General features: G+C 39.1%; 1 protein-coding gene across 1 annotated transcript in view; it reads left to right on the top strand.

Annotated features, from left to right (window-relative positions):
* GAD1 (glutamate decarboxylase 1) overlaps window positions 1–17,219 on the top strand; it is a 54,409-nt gene that overhangs the window by 34,378 nt on the left and 2,812 nt on the right. The window contains exons 6-15 of the mRNA XM_063318205.1: window positions 5,897–6,009; window positions 7,231–7,346; window positions 7,778–7,857; window positions 8,047–8,101; window positions 9,724–9,840; window positions 10,653–10,717; window positions 12,315–12,393; window positions 13,152–13,301; window positions 13,907–14,014; window positions 14,885–14,974. Coding sequence (XP_063174275.1) covers window positions 5,897–6,009; window positions 7,231–7,346; window positions 7,778–7,857; window positions 8,047–8,101; window positions 9,724–9,840; window positions 10,653–10,717; window positions 12,315–12,393; window positions 13,152–13,301; window positions 13,907–14,014; window positions 14,885–14,974 — 973 coding nt within the window. The remainder of the gene's footprint in view (window positions 1–5,896; window positions 6,010–7,230; window positions 7,347–7,777; window positions 7,858–8,046; window positions 8,102–9,723; window positions 9,841–10,652; window positions 10,718–12,314; window positions 12,394–13,151; window positions 13,302–13,906; window positions 14,015–14,884; window positions 14,975–17,219) is intronic.

Genomic DNA, 17,219 nt, shown 5'->3' with positions numbered 1-17,219 from the left:
GGGATGGGTATATTAGCCTGGTGAATTGCCATATATGTTCTTTTGTTGAATTTTGCAAGATTTTCGACCTGACAAAACTTCCTCATCTACTTTAGTGTAGTCTGTATATTATTTCTTGCACCTTTGATTTTTCCATTCAATGCTACTATTCAAAGCAACAAAGTGGCATATTTTTAATTAAATTGATGCATGCTCTACAGTATCCTAGAAAATATGATGTAAGTATACAGTCCAGTCAAAGTTATTAAAATTTACATCCCATGGAATTCAGTGGGAGTATTTTTATCATTATTCTCCACTGAAATGTATGTCTAATTATTTATGAGATTTATTACCTGTGGTTCATTCAGGAACTCAAGGTGGTACACATAGTACTCCCTCCTATTTTTTCCCAGAACTACAACCCAATCCTGTATGGTTTGGCACTCAGAGAGTGACAGGATCAAAGGAAATGCTTCTAGCAAACTTACATGGTGGAAGGTAGACTAGAACTGAGTGCCCTTACTCCTAGTCCAACAATTTAACTCTTCATTAAAGAATTTTGTCATAAAGCTCTTCCACATGGCCAAGTTCAAGTGTTGTCCACCCACTACTGGCCTATCAGAAAACTGAATCAACATGACATTTCTTGTTTCCATTGCCAATTCCTCTCCTGCCAAAGCCACGCTGCCAGCAAATGGTACCATCCTTCCTTACTGCATGCAGGACACATGGAGGAAAGGGAAATTTCCCCTCCTTCCACTAAATGTCACTAGGAGGGAATAAAACACCACCAATCGCTCTCCTTATGGAGGGATGGAGGCTTGCTGACTTCTGATGAATATCTAGACCAGTGAGTTTATCACCTGTCAAAAAATTGCTCCAGGATGCATAAAAATAGCCCAGCTGAGCAGCTGACAGACATTTGGTGGGGTTTGCAGTGCAGCAGTATGGACATGCCTGCTGCATCACCCAGCCTACATTCTGTCACTGCTCCTGTGGGATTGTTATAGATAGGTTTAGAGCTCTTTTGGAAGATGGCTAGATCCATATGTAAGCATAGCCCATCTGAACAGCTGAGAGTAGTATGGTGGGGTGTGGCCACATTGTAGGAAAGAACTTCCTGATGCACCATGCCATCTCTGACAAGCTCTGCCAGTTACATGCTTACATGTGATATCATGACACAAGTCCTAACAAGCAGATTTTGCATTGCAGTGCATATTTTAACACTTGTAAATCCTTACTCCCACCCCAGGTTCCCCAGGCATTTATTTATTTAACAAATATTTACCTACCCTGATGCTGGGTACTACATGTTGTAGCACTTAAGCAGATATATGCTTGTGCACTTTAGCAAAAAAGTAAAGATACAGCAGATAATATCAGCAAGGTATCCTTCTGGATACAGCAATATCTTGCCATTTTGCGCATTTTGGTTAATTTTTCATTTGCTCCTTGAATGCACTATGTGCAAGTTTCCATGACCTTCTGTACATAGAAAAGGCCTTCTGAACATAGAAGGGCATTTCAGGATTCAGCCCATTATTTAGAAAGTTAAACATTCTACTACTGCCTTTTAGAGACACAATACACTGAACATATATAATAGAGTGGACAAGACACGTTTCTTCTTTGAAATGATGTTTGTTCCCTTGATAAATTTAATTTGCTTTTTGCTGGAAGCTTCATTCCTTTGTGAAAAGACCATTCAGTATTTGGTTTCGGTTGGAGTCTTTTTCCTTTGTGGGCCGGCTTTTTATTCCTATTCCCTGTGGCCTGCAGTGACAGCAGCAGCAGAACAAACATTAGCAGACTGTTGTTGTGGCTACTATTTTCTTCCCAGATAAACGTGGCATAATTCCAGCATATGGTTGAAAAAAATCAGGGCAGGCTCAAGATAAAGGTGGGATAGGGCCCCCCACCATCCCTGCCGTAGCAGGCAAGGTCAGAGGTCCCATAATAGTTTGTGTGGAGTGTGCCACCCTTGCCTCCAACAGCTTGGGGACTGTCATCAGTACTTGCAGCATCTGCCCCCTTAGGCCAGCCCTATCCATACCATTGTCATCCAAGAAATAAAAATAAAAATGGCAGCTATTACTAGCAACTACATCCTACCCCACCCCTCCCCTCCCCCAGAACATCTCCAAACAATGCCATGTTTGAGATGTACTGGGCAAATGACCAGGAGCAATCATCAAATGCATTTCCTCATCACTGCTAGGGAAAGGAAGTTCTGTGCCCCTCCCCCCGACAAGAAGAAGAAGGCTTCTTACAGGGATCGCTCCCTGAGGCCTGTTATTTTCTCACTTCGACTTCTGCAGAATGGAAGCCGAACCAACTGAGTCAGTGAAGCTGACTGTTTTTTTGGAGTAGCAAAAATTTTGCAGGGCTTTCTGGGAAAGTTAAAATGGTGACCACTGGGAGGAGCTGCTGGTGTCTGCTCTGCTCCTGCAGGAACCATAGAGAATGGGAAAAGAAATAGGAAAAGGAAAAACCATCCAAAGGGGGGAATGACCCCTAAGGAAACAAAATGCTGAGAGAGCAGAATACATACTAGACATTGTTGAATGAAATACAACATATGCAGGATTTTCAGCTTTGTTTTCCAAGGCCTTATATCTTACTTTGTCCTAGTATTGTGTCGCTTAGGGTAGATGCTCACACAGAGTAAGTCTCAGGAGGTCCACCTTGCTGGATTTTCAGCTGGATTTGTGCAGGCTGCTTCACTCTACCCTTTTCATGTTATGACGCTTACTTTTAAAACTGCTGACAATTTAAATCATAGACTGTGCCCCAGCACTATGTTGCTTGTATTGCTTTATTGCGGCAATTGTCGCTCACTTTGTAGTAAGCAGAAGCAATGGAATTAATTGATTAATTGAACGTTAAATCAGGTCCACTGTGTGAATACTGTAGGAATGCATAACCTTCTCCATAACATGTAGGAGACCTATGAAATCATTTGTCCAGAAAGTTGTGATTGGTCATAGGGCCCCTGTTGATGTACATTCAGAACAAGTTGTATCCATAGGTTCATATACAGTACAGGCATTCCTCTTGGGTGGTTTTTCGGGTTTACAGTCTGGATGCAAGTAACAGTTAGACTGCATGGCTTAAATGGTCTCTTCCAATGTTATGATCCTTGAAGTTTGGCAGGTCCTCCCAACGAACATACTGTTTTAATTGTTGAGGCATAGACATCTCCTGTCTTGCTGTAATAGTTGACAGGACTTGACTTTGTGGCAATCCACTATATTTGCTAACTTTGTTACCCAGCAGAGTGGAAGAATTATATTATGGCAATTAGCTTCTCTCTGGTTTCTTTCCAGTATAGTTTAGGTGAGACATAATAGCTTTTTTGCTGCAACCTTAATGAAAGAAAACTTTCCACTTGATACCCAAAGTAATTCTTCTTTAGCCCTTTCTTGATTCTCAAAGACAACAAAATGGCTTATGTGGGAATTTTAGTACATGGGGGAAATAGATGGTGTATTAAACTATAAGCTATGGGTTTGGTTTGCATTAAAGGGACAAAGCAGTGAATTGCCCCCTTGTTATCTGTAATTGGTAATTAGAATATCATCCTTTTTCATTATTGTTGAGAGGTATTGATAGTGGGGTATTTATTATTAGCTCTCTTTGGAGACTCTAAGCCAGATACATTCCTGTAAACTATGGCATTTTTTTAAAAGTTCAAAATCAGTATTTCTAATTTTTCTTTCTGAGTAGCCTTCTGATGATATTAGGACGCTATTTTCACGGCTCTCTACTTTATGTAATAATTATGTTTGGGAAATAGAAAGCCAGCATTTTGCCAAGTAAAAATCTTTATTGTCTATTATTTTCTGCCTGAGTAGCAATATGGCTATAATTGCTATTACTCAGTGATGTCCCCTTAGGGCATACTGACACTTGTTTTTAAGATGCTCCTGCCCTAGGCTCATGCTGGCTTGAATCTAAGCAGACTTAAGAAAATCCTGTCTGGGCTAAGATGCTTTGGCAATACCTTGCATGAGGTATTCATTCTTGACAGCAGAATACCATGTCTGGCCCTTGGACAATTCCCCTCCTGCTGTGCCCTCCCACCTGTCTGGGAGGTTATACTCAAAGTTAAATTGAACACACACACACACACACACACACAGACCTATGTACTACAAGCAGCTTGTTAAACATTTTTTTCTTAGTGATCTGTTTCTTTCTAATGTTTTTGAAAGCTACTTTACTATGAATGCTGTAATAGCACAAGGGCTATAAGTCTTGCTTGCAAGGAGAGGCTGCTGGCTTGAAACCTCATAGTAACTTTTAAAAATTAATATTTTTATTTCCCTGAACTTCCGACTTTTCCTTGTGCTTAAGAAAAATCCAAAACATTTTATTATTTTGCCAGTGGCCTGAGGTTTTACCCCCAGTTCTCAAATGACTTGGCTATTTGGAGTTAAAATGTTTTAAAAGTCCAAGGAAAAGTAGGAAGCCCTAGGGAATTAAAATAGTAATTAAAAAAAATTCTACCAGGTCTCAAATGAGCAACTTTCTATTTGCAAGGAAAGAGTTATAGTGATTGTGCTATTATAGCACCCATGGAAAGGGTATGTCTAAAAGAAATTATAGTCTACAGTATAGTAAGCAAGGACTCCGTCTACAGTATAGTAAGCAAGTAGTGAACGAATGGCTGAGGTTAGCCTGCAACAAACTGAAACACACTATCCCAAGCAGATAGGAACATTTAAGGCAACATAATATGGAAATGTGTATTTTGGAACTGGAACAGAAAACATGCCCTGATATTGCTTTGAGGGTGAATGGGGCCGTTCAGAAACAACTGCCTACCCGTTCTGAAGACATGGAAACCAGGCAAAGCAGATAAGCCCTTTGAATACAACCACTATGGTAAGGAAGGATCTGTAGGGAAAAAAAGGGTCACTGCTATTGGATATTTCTTTTCTCCTCAAGTAATTTCTCTAAAGAGTGCCATTAGCACTGGGAAACCCAGGTTCATGTTCAGCCATGAAAGCTCCCTGGGTGACTTTGGGCCAGCCACACATTCTCAGCTCCACCAATGTCTCAAGGATGTTGTGGGGAAAATGGGAGGAGGGTGTGCTGCCTTGAGCTCCTGAACAAAACAAAGGTGGGATATAAATAATAAGTGAATATCCCACAGGATTAAAGGCTGGTATAACATGCTATTCCTAGTTCAAACCTTGTACCTGCCGTGAACTGACTAGCTGGCCTCTCATTCGTAGCTCTCCCACCTACAATGTGAGGGTGCTAATACTGGCTCACTTTACAGGATTGCTGATAATATTTGTGAAGTGCTTTGAATTTAGAAAGAGTTACATGAGTGCTAGGGATGATCACTATACATATGCTGAAAGCATCATAGGTCCAATTTCTGACATTTTTCCCTTCCCCTGTTTCCCTCTCCAAGGATAAGCTGGTGATGTCAGCTTCCATTAATTACTAGAGACTATAATGGGCTAGAGAGGGACAAATAATCTGTCCTGATACAATGCAATTATCTGCATTCTTTTGCATTCCTATTAAGCTGGCTGGCTGGATCATGGATTGATGGATGGGTACATAGACAGAAACACAGTCAGACAGACAGGGGGATTTTCTCAGTACCTTTTTGAATAAACAGATGTAATGGTTCCACAACTCTCCTCTTTTTCTCCTCTCTCTGGAATAGACTGTTACTCTATTTGTAATATGATTCTACACATGTAAACCAGAAATAAGGCCCACTGAATTGAAGGCTTATTCTAAGGTTAGTATAGGAGTGTAACTGGGGTCTCATAAGAGACTAACTTCAAAAGCTCCTACTGAATGTTTATACATTTTTGTATGTATTGTTCTGAGAGACATATTAGGTTTTCTTTCATAAGTACATATTTATATATGTTTGTTTACCCAGGTTTACGTATGAAATTGCACCTGTTTTTGTACTCATGGAGCAAATAACACTTCGAAAAATGAGAGAGATTATTGGATGGTCTAATAAAGACGGAGATGGAATATTCTCACCTGGTAGGCTCCATTCCATTCTATTCTTTTTTTTTTAATATAATTTTTATTGAAGGAATTTTTAACAAGATAAAAGCAATACAAATATTAGAAAAGAAACAAAGAAAATAAAGAAGGATAGTGAATAAGTAAGAAAGAGAATAGAAATAGAAATAATGGGAATGGGAATGGGAATGGGAATGGAAATGGAAATAGAAATAATAGAATAGAAATAATAGAACAGAAAGAAAAGGTTAAAAAGAAGCAGCTTCTGATCTTTTTGACAGTGGTTATAAATGCATTTATATTTTACCCTCTCTCTCTAAGGTTGCATCATAATTTCCTTCTTCTATAAGCTACCCTTTCTATTTGTCAAACCCATAACACAAAAGTTCATTTTTTCAGCAAAAAGCCCATAAGGGGTTTCCAGTCAGGTTCCATTCCATTCTTGACAACTTGCCTCTAGCACTCAGGTGGTCAGTAATGCTGCAAAACCCAGCCAGCAGCTGAACATAATCAGACAGTCTGCTGTTAGGGTTATGATAAGTACTGAACAGCAAGGGCCCACTGGAAAAGTTACTGGGTCAGACTATCTACAAGGACTTTTCTTAGAGAACATATTTTTTTAAAAATTACTTGTGGTTGAAATTGTGGTTGCACCGCAGTTAAGAGCAGTGCTAGCCACAGGTTTAGGGAGTCCTGGAGTAAGATGCCCTCAATGAGGCTGCTTTCCTGAGTGGATCCTCCCCTCCTTCCTCTCACAACCACCCCACGTCTACTTACTTTCTCCCCACGGGTCCAATCCATGCCTCCACTCAGTAGTATGCTTAGCATGCTTCTCTTTTAACTGAAATGCAACAATGTCTTCTTGCTTGCATGCATCCATGACTGCATCCAAAATAATGCAGAACAATTGGGCCTAATGGAATTTCTGGATCTCAATATCTAAGAGGAGATTTCAGGAAATGGCATCTTGTCCACCATTTCCTGAGGAACGTTGATGACTTTTGAAGGATTTTTTGCAAACCACCATAAGAGGAGGTGATATTCATAAAACTAGAGATTTAGCCTTGAGTAAAACAGAGTTGAGTATCATTAACCTTAACTTATTGGTTCATTGGATATTAATGCTTTCATGGCTACATTCATAACATATTTCACAAAAGCTGTTTATACCTTTGTCATAGTATCATACTTCTTATTTTCACTTTTCTAACACCTTATTGTTGGGTACTCTCATTACAGGTGGTGCTATATCCAATATGTATAGCATCATGGCCGCCCGCTATAAATATTTCCCAGAAGTCAAAACCAAAGGCATGGCTGCAGTGCCTAAACTGGTCCTTTTTACCTCAGAACATGTGAGCTCAATAAGTTCAATTATCATTACTGTGATTACTGGATATTGTGATTATCATCATCAGCCCTGTTCTGGAGAGACTATGTCTATCCTGTTCCATTTCCCTTTGTCCTGGCTTAAGCAAAGACCACACTGAGATGAGGAGAATGTCTCTAGTGTTTATTAAACTGCTATAGTAGACAGAAAATACTACCAAACTGAAGGAGTGTGAGAAAACCCAGAAAGATAAACCCCCAAACTCAAGGCGGGTCTGTTCTGGGTTTCTTTGAATGACAGTTCAAAGCCTCTAAACTACACATGCATTTTCCCACCTGGACAGGGGCCCCCTCCTGCTCATCATCCGTACTCATAACACCCTTCCTCCTTAGCTTTTTGGAAATCAAAGACAATCACGGCAAATTGACATTAATCATCTATTGATTGTTGTTACAGAGTCACTATTCAATAAAGAAAGCTGGAGCTGCACTTGGTTTTGGTACTGAAAATGTGATTTTGGTAAAGTGCAATGAAAGGTAAGATAGTTATACATCTTTACCTGGGTGTCCTTGTGTTTATATTCAGGATGGAACAATGCTAAGAACATAATAACAAGATCAGTTAATGCCCTGCTGTTGTGGCTTGTTTCATTTCTATTTAATCTTCCTTTTTTTGGTTCTTCTTTCTTATGCGAATTTGGCTTTCACATTTCACTTTGATTGCAGGGGCAAAATTATACCTGCTGATCTAGAAGCCAAAATCCTGGATGCCAAACAAAAGGTATTTTTTAAAAAAGAGGAAAATTATCTTATTTCACTTTCTTATTTTGTTTATAACATATTTCCAAGTTTGGTGTAGTGGTTAAGGCATCAGGCTAGAAACCAGGAGACCCTGAGTTCTAGTCCCACCTTAGGCACAAAGTCACTCCCTCTCAGCCCTGGGAAGGAGGCAATGGCAAACCACTTTGGAAAAACCTTGCCAAGAAAACAGCAGGGACTTGTCCAGGCAGTCTCTGAGAATCAGACACCATTGAATGGATAAAAAGAAAAGCACTTCTAAATAAATGTGTATCAGCTTGCATTCTTCACTCATCATAGTCAGAAGCAGGTTAGCTATGAGAACAAATAGGCTAAATGGTATGAGTGTAACTCTCCACATTCCACTTGTGCATTTCCACAGGGAGCTTATCCGATGTTGTTGCCTATTAGAAATCAAATTCTAGAAAGGATTCTACTTGTCCTTCAGCAAAGTTCTCGTGTTGTTCTTTAAATTTTGTTGTGCGCAACTGAAGATTGCCAAATACATAATTTTTTAGCCAATTCACCCTGTGAGAATACTGGTAAACTAAAATAAGAATTCTCATAGTAATGTTTTAGTAATGTCTCTTCCTTTGTACATTTCATTCCTCTTTGAATGGATTTATGCAATTATTTTCTCTTCCCCAATTGTCTCACTGCTACAGAGGTTTCATGGTGAGATTCATATGGAGGGCAACCTCTGAATAGTTCTAACATCCATTAGGATTCAGCACCCATCTGAGTTTTTTAAAAAAAGGGGGGGAAAGAGCAGCTGTATTTGTTATGCATATCAAACTCATTCTTAAGGTTACTTTTTACTTCAGGAGTGCAACCCGTGTGGCCTGGGCTCATTTGTGTCCTGCTAGCAACCTTTAGATGGGCCCTTGAACCATCTAGAGACCTGGGCCTTCAGAATACCATGATGTGAAACCAAGTATGACCCCAATGCTGATAGAAGTTGTGCATCCCTGCTTTATACTGTGAGTGCACAAGTTTGGGTTGAGGGTCACATCTGGGTATTCTGGATTGTGCAGAAAGCAAGAGGAATATATATATATGGTAAAAGTAAAAAGCAGGGTCATCCAGAGTAAATCCCCACCCCCAATTTCTTTGTTTAACCCATCTATTTTTTTTTCAGTTGATTCCTCCCTCACTAATGAACTTTCTTCTGTCTTATCTATCCTTAAAATGGCTACATTTAATTTTCACATTCTTATAATAAATCAGAGGAGAGAAGTGGGGGCCATAAAAGAAACTAGGGAGAGATTGACTCACGATGAGTTCCAAGGCTTTGAATGTTTTAATTTGAAGCAATTGCAGAAAGATCTTGTGATCTGATAGAAGGATAATACCATGTATTAGCTGAAAACATTTCTTCAGTGCTTGTAGTTATTTAATGTATGTCCAGAGCATTAGTACCTTTACAATTTATTGTTAATTACTAGGCATTTTTCGATCATCTGCTTTTGTGTTTTTTGGAGAAGCCAAAGAAAGAACATGCAACAATTAAAAAGAACTTGGGAGCAGTTGTAGTTTAAGTTGGTGTCAATTTCATTTGAAAATGTGTATTTCACAATAGAGTTTGTTCTCTGTTTTTCCTTGCAGGGATCTGTTCCCCTTTATGTGACTGCAACTGCTGGAACAACAGTTTATGGAGCCTTTGATCCTATTCAGGAGATAGCAGACATTTGTGACAAGTATAATCTTTGGCTCCATGTGGATGTAAGTAACTAGGGCTGCATAATCCCAACCCATTTTACTTGGAAATAAACCACATTAAACTCAATGGCTATGTTTGCATGACATTCTTAACCAAGTCAGTTGAAGATCTAGTATATTGTACAGTTATATCCCAATCATTTCAAGGCTAGGATCACGTCCAAACTACCCGGGGTAACTATTCAGCAACTTAAACTCCCCTGTCAGCTTCCAGACATAGAGTGAGAGACTAGAACAGCTCTGCAAATAAGTCTGCTCCAGTCAGATCATCCCTATGGTTTGTTTGTTTGCTTTTTTCTTTTAACCCATTGTGGGTATATGTCATGGTTAAATGGGACAGTTGAGAGGAGGCTAAGCTTTCTATTGACCCTATCACATTAAAAAAAAACAATTACTGCCCTCATTTTTTAAAGAAAAGCATGAAATAAAAGCCTATCAATCACTGCAAAAATGCTGTCCAAGGCAGTTAACCAGTATGAACAGGATGACTATGTTTTCCTAGGTTGTCTGCAGGATCATCATGTAAGTCATTCACCCATGGATCAGGCCAGATACTTCATGTGAATACAGCCAACAGGATAGGCTTTTGAGTAGTCATGTATAGGTTAGACGATTACTATGCAAATCATTATAAAGAAAACAGTGTAATTTCTGTGAATTATTGCATTTCTAAGATCATGGAGAATATGTCCACCATTCCTTCTTTAGGGAGAATTATTACAATGAGTTTTCTGCTGAAATTAATTAATTTCTGCTGGATATTTTCAAAATATTCAAAGTTCCCAAGGCTTCACCATTTTTCTCATCTCTTCCAGGCTGCCTGGGGAGGTGGGTTACTAATGTCTAGGAAGCATCGTCACAAGCTGAACGGTATAGAAAGGTACATAATTTTAAATTCTGCAGGAAAACATGACATTTCATAAATGCTATATATTGGAATATGTATTCTCTTCCCTACCCCATCAAGAACGGTAGGGAGTTCCCAGGTGTTTTTGGACTTGAATTATAACTCCCAGTCCCTCCTCCCCTCCCCTCCCCTCCCTGACATATTGTCAGTACTGGAAGTTATAATTCAGCAATACCTGCTATAAAAAATCTCCAGTATTTGTGAATATTGCTTTTAGTGGCATTTGTGAACCCCATGTTTAGTGGGATATACCTACTTTAGAAAGATGGGCTGCAAAAATGTCTTCAACCTGCACTAGGTCAAAATTAACTGGACTTATCTGGGGACTTACCTGGTGCTAGGCTGCTGTAGTACTAAGACCAATATGTTGATAAATATAATATGAGAAACTGCTATTGCATATGAAGTGGCAAAGCCTTGAAGTAGTTTTATTTTGTGGGGGAAGCAATATGACAAGCTGCAGAAAGGGTGGAAAATACATTTAGGGCAGCTGTTCCTTCAGGATTAATTTTGCTATTTAAGAGACAATAATGATTAGCTGATGGTGTAATGAATGCCAATTAATTACTGTCAGCTCTCTGCTGATTAGTTGATACACTAACTTAATTCTTGAGGGAGCCCTCTTATGGACACAATTCTAATAGCAGTGTGGCAATTTTCATTCCCTCAAAGTACAGCACATCAAAGGGATATTTAATTATTATTTCTTATTGAGTTACATTGTTGGTACGTGTGTTTATTTCCTGGATTTTCAGTTCCTGCATTTTCACCAGGAATCTCTTGCAAGCAATATATCCCCTTCTAGAAATCAGTCTTTCTATTCTGCAGTTCCTCCAGCTGACCCTGGGGGAAAAAAAAGCTTATCTATCTCAATTATCTACGTTCATTCTTCTTAGGTCCTCCAAAATTACTAGAAGTGTTGACAAATAATTCCAAAGAGGGTCTAAGACAACCTGAAAGAATGAAAGAATCTTTTGCCTTGTTCATACATCAGATACATTCCTTTGAAAAATAATCAGACCATAGTTATAAGGCAAAAGCTAAGTCTAAAAACACCTAGGTTTTGGTAGGTTGGGCCCAATAGATTAGTCACCCCCAATTTTTATTTGGCCACAGATGGCCATTTTCTTCTTTTTCTTCTTGATCATTTAGGATTGTCAAAAGGAGAAAGTAGGATGAACAGGAGACGACAGAAGACAGAAAGATAACCATGGGTAGAGGGGCAGGGAGAAAGACATGCTTGGATTAAAAAAAATGTAGGCTGTGCTAAAATAGCTTCAGGCTCTGAGCCATTGAAAATTACAGACTTTGTGCTGGCAGATATTGTTCTACCATTCCTGCCTTTTGGTTATCCAACCTTATCAAATGTGTTAATTATTATTGGGTTACTGACTTTTAATTAGTCTGTTTGACCATGGTCAACATATTTTAATTATGGTATAATCTCCATCATGGATATGCAGGTCACCCTGATCTCGCTGGTGCCAGAACTGCTCTTACCTGGTGTAAGAGAATAAGAAATCACTTTCTCCGATTCCGTGGCTTCTAAGAACTTCCCTTTGTTTTGCAGAGCCAACTCCGTCACATGGAATCCACACAAGATGATGGGAGTCCTGTTGCAGTGTTCTGCCATTCTTCTTCGGGAAAAGGTTTGCTTCACAAATTGAATGCTCTCTCCCTCTCTTTCCTTTGAGGGCCATATCTACCATACATGAGCTGCAAAAATTCCTTTCCTGTTGGGAGACTCTTGAGTGTCAATTACAGTGAGTGGAGTTAAGGTTTCTGGTAGATGTTTGTGTCCACAACCTTGAGGGTAGCATAGATTCTGAAAAGCTAAGTGTTGTTCCTCTAGCCTTCATTCCTATTTGCATTGCTTAGCTGTTGCATCTTTAACATTTGTACCAAGAAGTGTTCCCTTACCACACATCTGAACTGAAACAAGCTGCCGTTGATATGTTCTCAGGACTGTAGACTTTGGGGTCAGAGGAAAATATCATTTTATTTATGTATTTATTTATTAAATTTATATCACTGCCCATCTCCCCCAATGGGGGACTCTTTTGCTATATTGATATATCAGAACATATATCATATTGATGATATACTGACATATTGATAAATGACATCTGTTTCCCAACTGGATGTTTTATGCTGTGAGGTTCTCTGGGATTGACTGGAATCAGAATCTCTTTTTCTGCTAGAAGCAGCAGAGGAAGAAAATGGGGGTGCAGGATGGAGCCTGTTGTCTCTGGGACTTTCCACTGACTCAGAAAAATGAGAAAGGTTAACTGATAATACCCATTTTGGAAGCCTAAGTGGACACACATGCAGTAATGTTTAATGCCTGCAGCACTGCATTTATCTGTTGCTTGATTTCATATATTCAGCAAGTGTGTTTTTGCAACAGGGTATACTTCAAGGTTGCAACCAGATGTGTGCAGGATATCTATTTCAACAAGACAAGCAATATGATATCACCTACGACACTGGAGATAAAGCAATACAATGTGGACGCCATGTGGATATATTCAAATTCTGGTTGATGTGGAAAGCTAAGGTAAATGGTTAACAACATGCTGAGCTATAGAAGTTTAACCATAAATCAATTCCCATCTATTCAACAAGGCTTTAAATTCTTTAAAACATAAATATATTGTTGATTTAAATGTTGATATCTCCCAGATGGAAAAACTTTAAGATGGGGGATGGGGGAGAGGAGAAAGCAGTTTTCTAAATATTTATCTAAGACAAATCACTTCATGAAATTTGGACCCTAATCCCTATTCTGCCTACATTTTATGTACAGCTGCTTAATTCTATTTTTCCGGCCATATCTTTTTTTAGGGCTTATGCAAAAGCCTAAAAAGAGGGACTATTTTAATGAGTAGCAGAATGGCGCTCTGCTTGCATAAGGGCCAAAGAGCTTCTTCTGCATCATTTTTGAAATATGCACAACTCTAAACTATAATATCAGAAGTGAAGTTGTTCCATACATCCAACATTTTACAAATATTCCATCCTTCATTGCTCTTCACTTTTATTTAGCGAAAAGAATATAGTTTGAATCCAAAACTCAATAATTTACTCTCCAAACTATGTAGAGGGAGCAGGAAGAATATAAGATTGAATTAAATAATCCTTTTTCCCCTCTTTTCAAAACAGGGTACAGTGGGATTTGAAAGTCAAATCAACAAATGTCTTGAATTATCAGAATACCTCTATAATAAAATTAAAAACAGACATGAGTTTGAGATGGTTTTTGAAGGCGAGGTAAGTTATAGACCACAAAACACTTTCAATTAAATTATTCATTTATGCAATAGAAAAATGTCCACCCAGCTCGGTTCCTTTTATTCTATCTTTTTGATCTCTGGTGGACAGATGGAAGAATCTGAAATCAGTTGAAATCAGTGAGGTACATACAGTACTGCTGAAATTAAACTGATTCAAGGCTTTAGTGAATTAGTGAGGATTCAAGGCTTTAGTGAAATTCAACTGATTCAAGGCTTTAGTGATAAAGCCAGTTTGTTTGTTTGTTTTAAATGGCTTTAAAACAAACAAATAAACAAACAGGCTTTATCACTAAAGCCTTGAAATATATTTTGCTCCATTCTAGCTGCCTGCTATTATTTGTTATTTAAGGAAAGGAAAATGTGTTGTTCAATGGCTCGAATCCTAGCTGAAATGGCTTTCTGCTTGATCGAGCCAACTGCAGGGCTTGAGATCCTTGTCTTAAGGTTGTGGTCAGGCATGAACAGGATGGTCAATCAAAAGGTAGCATTCCATCTGGACGGGCTCAGGTTCCCCACCCTTGGTGGTACGTGAGAGTCCTCTGGCTAAAAATGGACTGTTTATTTTTCCTATGAATTCTTTATTATGAGACCAATCTGGAGAAAAAGGTAAAGATGGTGATGATGAATTGGAAAACATCTCTATTTGTTTTGTGCAAATTGCCTGGCTGTGAGTGATGTCCTAAGTGCTTTCTTGCACATTCATTTGCATTTTGCTCCATTTTCCTAAGCTTTGAAGACAAAATGTGAAGGTATGGCAAACTAAGTACTGGGTAAAGAAGGATTCGTGTATTAATTAACAGCCATTGTGATTAAAAAAAAAATTTTTTTTTGCTTTATGATATTATAGCCTGAACACACAAATGTTTGTTTCTGGTACATTCCACCAAGTCTCAGAGGGATGCCAGACTCTGAGGAAAGAAGAGAAAAACTACACAGGGTAATTTATTTATTTTTGTAAAATACTTAAAAAATGATTTTCTGAGTCAATGTACATTAAAAAGTTAAAACAATGTAATAAAATGAAATAATTGCTTTAAAAAAACCCAGCAGAATAAAACATATTAATCAAAATCCTTACAGTACCTAGGAAAATAAAAAGATTAAAAGCCTCCAAAGGAAACAGGTTGAGTAAAGTTTTCTGGACAAGGCTTTGCAAAGATTTGGGGCCACTGGGAGGACGTTTGTGCCTTTTTTGTTACCTGATAGCTTGATAGTTCTTGCACATACGGCCTCTAAGACTCATCCATAAATGTTTAGGTAGGCATTTCAATCATCTGGTTTTCAATCTTTAAGTGTGTAAAAACTAGAGCAAGTACTTCTATAAGCTCAGAACTGAACAGGTAATCAGCAGTCAGGCCAGTGTTTCTCAACCTTGGCAACTTTAAGATGTGTGGACTTCAGTTCCCAGAATTCCCCATCCACACATCCTAAAGCTGCCAAGGTTGAGAAACACTGGCCTAGAAGATGCAAAATTGTTATAGCCAGTAGGATCCAGTCACTGTATGGTATGTGCTTCAATTCCATTTCTTCTTCCCTCTCATCAATCAGCCAGCATTCCATATTGATTAAGAACAATTTTAATATGCTTGTGGGGATCTCCCCCTTAGAAAATGGGTATATACATACACACACCTTGTCTGAATATGAGTAGCACATGACAATAGCCATATCAGCTCTGAAAACTATGGGGTCATGTGAGAAAAGGTTCCCTCTCTCCTCTACTGCCTTTTCCCAATTCTCCCCCCACCCGCCGCCACCCCCCAAAGTTTCCAATATGATTTGTTGAGCATTAGCTGTCTCTGCTTAATTTGCCGGGCAGGGTGGAGATTCAGAGGGAAGGGCTGTGCCTCCTTCTCAAATTAATATTTGCTGGCTTTTCTTAACCTTTCCAATTAATCCCTGCCTCCCAAATGCCCTGTCCCTGTCTTGTAACTTCTTCACCATTTGTAACATAGGATCATCTCTCATTAATCTTCCAGTCCTGGGGTCTGGGGGTGTGCAATGGGCTGTGAGGATAACCTTGGGAGACAGGAGGAGGAAGAGCTGAGGCCAGGAAATGGTCAGACAAGAGACATCTCAGCCCACAGGAGGCGTGAAGGCATGGAAAGCATCTCAGAAGGGACCCTCCTTACTTCCCTGGAAAGTGAAGGCGAGGGGGCAGAGATGTGCTTTCAGACTTGCATGGTTCTGTTACTGCAAGCTTGCCATAAAGGCAGTGTTAGTACTCAGGGTTTTGGTTTCCTGTCTGGACTACCTTGAAGGGCCAACAGGGTGGCAGGTACTTGGGGATCCTCTCTTTCCCCTCCCAAATCCTGATCCCTACTCCTGCCCTCCTGCATACTTTCAGTGCTGTTGGCTTGGTATTCTTTGTTGATTTACAGATCTTGATTAGAGACCCCCACCCACCCTCCTCTCCACTTACACTGTTGAATGCTTCCTTGTCCTTAACTGATGTGGGCAGAAGGGCAACAGCTGTCCACTTATTTCAGGGCAGATCAAAAAGCAATCCATTGTTGACATGCTCAGAATGCTTCTAGGCCACTCCGCATAGAAAGCATTACATAGATCTAGTATGTAGGTATCCAGTGGATTATGGATATATAAAGGAGTATGAAATGTACTGTATATGCTCAATGAGGAGCTACTGGTTTCTTTTACAAAACAGATCTCTTGTATGATACAGAGGTTTGCATTATTGTTTAGCAATAAGTTTACTTACTTGGGTTTAAATTGCCTCAGATGTAACTCCAAGTGCAAAACATTGTTTAAAAAATAACCAAGCTACATAATGGATGGATATTACATAGTTAGGTCTGTAATTATCCAATTGAATTACAAACCAATAATCACTCTGGTTCAGTTGTATTAGACATAAGGTTCTGTTTATCTTGGCCTGACTCTGTACTTTCTTAATTTTATAGGTGAGGCTGACAACAAATTTGGCAGAACCATTAAAGACCAGCAAATTGCTGATTTTATTTATTTGGGTAATTTTACCACCACCAAATGTGCTATGTGGATTTTCAGCCCCAAGTGCCAAAATATCGTAGGCTGCCTCTGGGTTTGGGGTGAGGTATTCCGTGGTTCTAATTCACACTGATTTTTTGTCAGGAAAGGAAATTGAAGCTGTCTGTCCAACACCAAATGGTTTTGTGTATCTTTAGCTTCATAACCCAGTTATA

This window comes from Candoia aspera, chromosome 1 (assembly GCF_035149785.1).
Source record: "Candoia aspera isolate rCanAsp1 chromosome 1, rCanAsp1.hap2, whole genome shotgun sequence".
Classification (NCBI taxonomy): Eukaryota; Metazoa; Chordata; class Lepidosauria; order Squamata; family Boidae; genus Candoia; species Candoia aspera.
The sequence above is the reverse complement of the archived record's forward strand: the minus strand, read 5'-3'. Positions and strand labels throughout refer to the sequence as shown.